The 8,165-nt window shown below is 44.4% G+C and overlaps 1 protein-coding gene across 2 annotated transcripts in view; it reads left to right on the plus strand.

The window, feature by feature from the left end:
* Positions 1-8,165, plus strand: part of TAMM41 (TAM41 mitochondrial translocator assembly and maintenance homolog) — a 53,486-nt gene that overhangs the window by 23,182 nt on the left and 22,139 nt on the right. For both annotated transcript variants that reach the window (XM_012809224.2, XM_023516983.1), the window contains exon 5: positions 7,328-7,473. In XM_012809224.2, coding sequence (XP_012664678.1) covers positions 7,328-7,473 — 146 coding nt within the window. The remainder of the gene's footprint in view (positions 1-7,327; positions 7,474-8,165) is intronic.

An 8,165-nucleotide genomic window follows, 5' to 3' on the forward strand; every position in this document is an offset into this window, starting at 1 on the left:
CTGACACAGACTAGGTGCTCTAGAACGTGGAGGGCGGGATTTCTGTCTTGTCTGCTCACTCTCTCCCTGTGCTGACCGTAGTCCTGACACAGACTAGGTGCTCTAAAACATGGAGGGCGGGATTTCTGTCTTGTCTGCTCACTGTCTCCCTGTGCTGACCATAGTCCCTGACACAGACTAGGCGCTCTAGAACGTGGAGGGCGGGATTTCTGTCTTGTCTGCTCACTCTCTCCCTGTGCTGACCGTAGTCCCTGACACAGACTGGGCGCTCTAGAACATGGAGGGTGGGATTTCTGTCTTGTCCTGCTCACTCTCTCCCCTTGCTGACCATAGTCCTGACACAGACTAGGTGCTCTAGAATGTGGAGGGCGGCTCACTCTCTCCCTGTGCTGACCGTAGTCAGTAGAAACTTGATGCGTGGATGAACGAGTGCGATGCTGCTTCCTTCCTGAGCCACTGTAGTGAACCTGATGCCTCCTGACCCCTCCCTATACCCATCTACTTTGTGTTCGCCAAAGTATAGAAGAGAAAAGGGCATTTCGGTTTGTATCACCAGGCACGTCGGGAACTTGTCCTCATCTCATTCTCTTTCACGTGATTTTGTACAGGACCGTGTCTTTTGTGCAGCCATGGAGCTGTTTTTGAGAATGTATTTTATTTTTTCCTTTTCCTTTTTTGTTTTTATTAAATCATAACTGTGTACGTTGATGCATTTAGGGGGTTCAGTTTACTGGATTTGATGTACAGTGTGTACATTGAACTGATTAACACATCCATCACAATTATACTCTTTTCTTAATAGTTTTGAAATTGAGAATGTATTTTAAATGGTAATTAGACTGTCTCCTAGACGTACTACCTCAGTTATTTTTGTTAAGTATAGTAAAAAAATAAATAAAATATAGTAGTCCTTTCTTACCACAGAGGTATCAAGACCCCCAGTGGATGGCTGAAACTGGGTAGAGAACCCTGTATATACTACATTTTTTCTTATATAAACATACCCATAGATATGATTAACTTATAAATTAGGCACAGTAAGAGATTAACAATAATAACTAATAGTGCAGTGCCTGTGGCTCAGTGGGTAGGGCACCGGCCCCGTATACCGAGGGTGGTGATTCAAAACCAGCCCCGGCCAAACTGCAACAAAAAATAGCCGGGTATTGTGGCGGGCACCTGTAGTCCCAGCCACTTGGGAGGCTGAGGCAAGAAAATCGCCTAAGCCCAGGAGTGGGGTTGCTGTAAGCGATAGAGTGAGACTCTGTCTCTAAAAAAAAAAAAAAAAAAGAATTCTTAAAGTGTAAAAAGAAAAAAAATCAATTTAAAAATGGGAGGATTTGAATAGCCATCTCTTCAAAGAAGGCATGCGAGTGGCCAGTAGACACCTGAAAAGATGCTCAGTGTCATTAGTGCAGGAGAAATCCCAGCCAGCGCCACAGAGATGCACCATACTCCTACTCCAATGGCTGTAATCAACATGGAAAAGTGAGGAGCATCGAGGAGAATATGGAGAAATTGGGACCCTTGTACATTGCTGGCAAGATTGTAAAATGATACAGCTGCTTTGGGAAAACCAGCAATTCCTCAAAATTTAAACACAGAGTTACCATATGACCCAGCAATTCTTCCCCTAGGTATATACCCAAGAAAAGTGAAAACATGTCTGCATGAAAACTCGTACATGAAAATTCATAGCATCACTATTCATCATAAATAGCCAAAAAGAAACCACCCTGTGTTCATTAACCACAGAATTGGTAAGTTGCTGCATCTGTGCGATGCAATATTATTAAACCATGAACAGGAGTGAAATACTGATCCGTGCTACAACATGATGAACCTTGAAAACATTTTGCTAATGTCATAAAAGACCATGTATTGTATGATTCCATGTATAGAAAGTGTCCAGAACAGGCAAATTTATTGAAATGGAGAGTCGATCAGTCTTTGCCTAGGGCTGGGGCTGGAGAGCTAAAGAGCTTATCTGAAATGCTTGGGCCAGAATACTCGGAATTTTGAAATTTTTCAGATTTTAGGATATTTACATATTTATATCAATAAGATTTCTTGGGGATGGGACCCAGATCTAAAGGTGAAGTTCATTTGTGTTTCATATGCCTTGTGCATATCACCTAAAGATAATTTTAGAGGATATTTTTAATATGTGTGACCCATTGTGTGAGGTCAGGTGTGGAATTTTCTACTTGTGGTATCATGCTAACACTCAAAAAGTTTCAGATTTCAGAGCATTGGACTTCAGATGTTCAAATGAGGGATGCTTAGCCCGTAGCTATCCAAATATTCATGGAACTAGAATGACAGCACTGTTACAATCAGTTTAGAGGGAAAGTTAGCCAGTCATTATCTTCCAAGACCCAGGGCTTCTTCCACCCTCTTTCCTGTGCCCAGTGCCCATCTCTGTACGTATCATAACAACTGAAATATCTGCCTTGCTACTTACAAAGCGCGTTCTGATACCTTAACTCGTTTAAATTAGGGAGCAACCTAGTGAGGCTAGTATGATTGTTAAGCCATTTTATCAGAAGGAAACTGACTCAGAAAGTTTTTAAGAATTTTCACTCAAATCACCCTGGAACATTGCCAGACTTGGAAGCCAGGGCCTTTCAAGTTCCTGGACTGCATAGTCCCTCACCTCCACAGGTCCATAATGAGGTCCCTGACTGTTGGCTGCATGCCTGGGTCACAGAGAAGGCCACCTACAGGTAGTTGGGAAGCCTCTGAGCGTGTCTCTTTGCGAAGTAGAGAAATGACCCTTTTGGTTGCCCTTTGCGTTACACTGGCGGTTCTCTGGGTAGAACAGTCAAGAGTTAAAACCATGAGTAGAGGCAATAAAATGGAAGTCAGCAGTCAGTTTTCTCAGTCCCTATGTTTTGTTGCAAATAGATCTCTGAGGACAAGAAAAATTGTTTCTTATCAGATGCTGGTTCATGCTGTGCCCACGATTTTATTCATTTTGTTCTGAGGAAACGAGTAATAGGCCCATTTGCTTACCATCCCCTGTGGCTGAGCTGGTTCTGCTGCACAGCAGTTGGAGAAATTCAATTCAGCAGACATTTAGTGATGTGTCTTCTGTGTGCCAACCAGTGCACAAGGGGCTGCGGAGACAGAGATAAGGAAGCCCCATTCCTTGCTCTCAGGGAGCCCAGAGTACTTTTTAGGTCGTTTAATCATGGGATATAATTATTCTTTTAAAAGTAGGATATGGGGGCTCGGCGCCTATAGCTCAACCGGCTAGGGTGCCAGCCACGTACACCTGAGGTGGCGGGTTCGAGTCCCCAGCCCGGACCTGCCAAAACAACAATGACGGCTGCAGCCAAGAAATGGCCGGGCGTTGTGGCGGGCGCCTGTGGTCCCAGCTACTTGGGAGGCGGAGGCAGGAGACTCGCTTGAGCCCAGCAGTTGGAGGTTGCTGTGAGCTGTTATGCCACGGCACTCTACCCAGGGGGACAGCTTGAGGCTCTGTCTCAAAAAAAAAAAAAAAAAAAAGGTAAGATATGGGCTCGGCACCTGTGGCACAAGCAGCTAAGGCTCCAGCCACATACACCTAAGGTGGTGGGTTCGAATCCAGCCTGGACCCACCAAACAACAATGATGGCTGCAACCAAAAAAGAAAAATAGCCAGGCATTGGGGCGGGTGCCTGTGGTCCCAGCTACTTGGGCGGCGGAGGCAGGAGACTCTTTTGAGCCCAGGAGTTGGAGGTTGCTGTGAGCTGTGATGCCACAGTACTCTACCCAGGGGGATAGCTTGAGGCTCTGTCTCAAAAAAAAATAAAATAAAAAATAAAAGTAGGATATGGATTATTTTATATTTTGGTAAAATACAGTCCTCTGAGAAAGTTGCTGTCTAAATAACAACATTTTGTTTGTTGAGCATACAGAAAGAGGAGTGATACAAACATTTAGAACTCAGTGGTAGTACAAACTGATCTTTCAAGGCCAGCCCTGCTAGATTCCGAGGGTGATGACATTTTATCCCTTCAAAAATTAATGGAATCCATTCATAGGCTGTCGATAAAAGCATAAGGATTTACACAGTTGAAAGCTAACCCAGCCAGCACTCAGGTTTGTCAGATCATCATGTCTGCGCATACCATGTCTTTATTTAAAAATGATGAAGAGTAACACGCAACAGTAAAGAAGTGAGGGAAACGGAAGGATGTTGCCAAGTAGATAAAATAGTCCCCCACGGTGTCCCCACCCCGATACGAAGAGCCATTGGACCTTGGGCAAATACTCTTTTCATTTCCATGTCCTCATTCGTGACATTGAGAATAATGCTACCTGTTTTGTGGGGCTTTGCTGGGAATAAATGAGACAGCAAGTTAAAGTGCACATACAAAAAGACACAGTGAACGGGTATCTCACTAGGACAAAATAAGCATTTCTATATAGTCCGTTTGTCTTGTTTCTTCTGGTTTTTTACAAAGATTTTTGGTTATATTTTGTACCCTCATTTCTTTTTTTTTTTTTTGAGACAGAGTCTTACTCTGTTGCCCTTGGTAGAGTGCTGTGGCATCACAGCTCACAGCAATCTCCAACTCTTGGGATTAAGCGATTCTCTTGCCTCAGCCTCCCAAGTAACTGGGACTACAGGCGCCCACCACAATGCCCGGCTATTTTTTGTTGCAGTTGTCACTTCTGTTTTAGCTGGTCAGGTTCAAACCCACCACCCTCAGTATATGAGTCGGCACCCTGCACCCTTAAGGCACTGCCCTTAAGCATGTTTTTTAATCTCTCTTTGTTGCCTTGTATGCTAAATGGGGATAAAATGGTATCTGCCTGGGAGGAGTGCTGGCTGTGTGGATTAAAGGAAGCAGTGCCACAATTGCACTTACCAAATACTTCATAAACTTTTTTTGGGGGGGGGGGGCAGGGCTGGGTTTGAACCTGACACCTCTGGTATATGGGGCCGGCGCTCTACTCCTTGGCGCCATAGGTGCTGCCTTACTTCATAAACTTTTCTCCTTTTTTTCCTTTTTTTGAGACAGGGTCTTGCTCTGTCTCCTCTGCTTGAGTATAATAGAAGAGGAGGTCAACACGTAGAGAATATTTTATAAATATTTTGTAAAATTTAGTAATTAATATTTTGTAAGTAAAGGTGCATTTAGCTGCAATTTCCCATTTTCCCAATGTATGGTCACTTTATGGGCAAGCTTTGGGACACACTGTATTTTTTGTAGACAGGGTCGCGCTCTTGCTCAGGCTGTTCTCAAATTCCTGACCTTAAGCGGTCCTGCTGCCTCCGCTTCCCAGAATACAAAATTACGGGTGTGAGCCACCACGCCTGGACTCTTTTCCTTTAAAGTAATAGTGAAAAACAAGTTCATCCATGTTTGAGCAGCTCATTGTGACCATGACTCACTTTTGCTCATTCTTCTGAATAGTCAGATCTCGTCTGCTAAGGTCAGGTCCCAGAGGCTGTTTGGAAGTCTGGTTTTATGAAGCTTTCAGTCCCTGGCTGCATTCTACCAAATTGTAAAGCTGGTCCTTTGAAGCTTAAAACCCAGCATGTTTTATGCCTTACTGAATGAAGTACATACTATTGGGCGACTTTGTACTTTTACTTTTTCTAAAACCAGCCAGTGGTTTGCCCTAGGCAAATTTGTTGTGGCAGATAATGACCTCTGTGATTGCATGCCCTCTTCAGAGAAAAGAAGTTGGCAAGGGTACCCACAAGGTCCTGAGTTTATACTTGTCCTCATGTAGTTATTCATAGTGCTGCCTTCCCTCTCACGAGTGACCTCAGATGGTAAATTGTATCATCGTTCTGGCTCCAGGGGGTTCCTTAGCAGCGGGATGTCTGCCGTTCTTGCCTCCCCTCTTCTTTCCCGGACACCTTACTGTCTGTCCAACAAAGGTTTTAGCTGCATGACTCAGCACACTTCATCTGGACGGCTCTTCTGCACATGTCCAGCCTCTTCCAGTTCACCTTAGCCCAGCAGGCATTCCCTCAGGTGTGCCCATTTTATCACTTTTTCCTTCCTTTTCCTGCTGATTGGCCATGGCATACACAGGGCACTTTTCATTTGTTTTAAAAGTGCTTTTGTTGGGCGGCACCTGTGGCTCACTAGGTAGGGCGCCGGCCCCATATACTGAGGGTGGCAGATTCAAACCCGGCCCTTGCCAAATTGCAACAAAAAAATAGCTGGGTGTTGTGGTGGGTGCCTGTAGTTCCAGCTGCTCCCAGCTGCTCGGGAGGCTGAGGCAAGAGAATCGCCTAAGCCCAGGAGTTGGAGGTTGCTGTGAGCTCTGTGAAGCCACAGCTCTCTACTGAGGGTGACAAAATGAGACTCTGCCTCTTTATTTTATTTATTTATCTTTTTTTTTTTTTTTTGAGACAGAGACTCAAGCTGTCCCCCTGGGTAGAATGCCGTGGCTTCACAGCTCACAGCAGCCTCCAACTCCTGGGCTCAAGCGAGTCTCCTGCCTCTGCCTCCCAAGTAGCTGGGACCACAGGCACCCGCCACAGCTCTTGGCTATTTTTTTTTTCGGTTGCAGCCATCATTGTTGTTTGGCGGGTCCAGGCTGAATTTGAACCCGCCACCTTAGGTGTATGTGGCTGGTGCCTTAGCCACTTGAGCCATAGGCGCCGAGCCTGCCTCTTTTAAAAAAAGGGGGGGGGGGGCTTTTGTTGCTTCTAGATGAATAATAGAGGGAAAAAAGTGCCTTTGTCCCTTAGAATTATTTGTTTTGCAGCTCAAATCCATCCTATAAGCAAATGTTAACATAATTTATTTCTCACCACTTGCAATTTTAAAAATCATGTCTGCTGTCAATTTCTTAAGTGCAAAACAACTTCTTACTGGGACGTTAAGCCTTATCTTGCCCTTACCAAATAAAATAAGGTTAATTATATTCATAAAGCACTTCAAGAGCCCTTATGTAATCACAGCAAACAGGCCAACGATGAGTAGGCAATAACAAGAACAAGTCCAAGGTGATAGTGCCCAGCTCCATGATTGACCACAGCAGAGTTTAGCTTGTAGGATGAAAGTTTGAAAGTACAGAAGGTTTTCCGTTGGAAACAAGATCAAGTTAGTGTCTTACCCGTGGTTACCTTATGTACTCAGGTAACTGTGTTTTAACTGGCATAAAGGGCTTTGTGATTTGAGAGATATTCTTGCTTCTGGAACAAGTGCCTGCATTCTTTGGGTAATGCATCCCTATTTTAAGGAGGAAAGGTGAACGTTCAGAGGAGGGATCCTGCAGGTTGAACCCATGCAGTGTCAACGTGGAGACTGTCGTTCAGAGGTCAGAGCATGGATTCTCAGTGGAAGGTTTGTTTTCTGTTTGTTTTAACTAGGCGATTTTCGCATGGTTGTTGGAGAGGATAAGACAAAAGTGTTGAATATCGTGAAGCCCAACATAGCCCACTTCCGCGAGCTCTATGGCAGCATACTGCAGGAGAATCCCCAAGTGGTGTATAAAACCCAGCAAGGCCGACTGGAGGTAACTGTGTGTGGAAAACAGCTTGCACTGTCTGCAGTGTAAATAGTGTGCTTGAACTTTATGGCCACCCTGTGTGTAAGCATAAGCTTCTGTATATTCCGAATAAGCTAAAAGGTAACACCGAGACCAGTCAGATAGGGCTGCCTTTGGAGAAGGGAATCGGGGCAGAAGCAGGGAGAGATTTGTTTTCAGCATGTGTATCTTAAGCCCTTGCAATTCTTGCCGTATATATTAATTACCAATCAAAACAGGTGAAAAGAAACTCTCAGGTTACTTTGGTTCCATCCCCCAATCCCATTTGCCTCCCCAGACAGAGGTAGCCATAGTAATAGTTTTGTATCTACTCTTCCAGATCTTTTTGCCTGTTTATAGATATTTATACATCTCCATAAGTGAATTCACATGTAGCTGTACATACACGTGTGTGAGGAGGTTGGGTCTTACCTGACTTTGCTGTACAGACGGGGCTCCTACTTACGCTTACTAATCTGTAGCTTGCTTTTGCCCTCCTTGTTACCTTTATGCCATGGGAACTTTCCTTTTTGATAAATATCAAATAAAACTTTCTTATCAAGGTATTTTTTTAAGTAATATTAAGTGCTTGAAAATAAAAATCAGAGGGCTCGGCGCCTGTGGCTCAAGCGGCTAAGGCGCCAGCCACATACACCTAAGGTGGCGGGTTCGAATCCAGC

The sequence above is a fragment of the Otolemur garnettii genome, unplaced genomic scaffold (assembly GCF_000181295.1).
Source record: "Otolemur garnettii isolate 467f Iridium unplaced genomic scaffold, OtoGar3 scaffold00101, whole genome shotgun sequence".
Classification (NCBI taxonomy): Eukaryota; Metazoa; Chordata; class Mammalia; order Primates; family Galagidae; genus Otolemur; species Otolemur garnettii.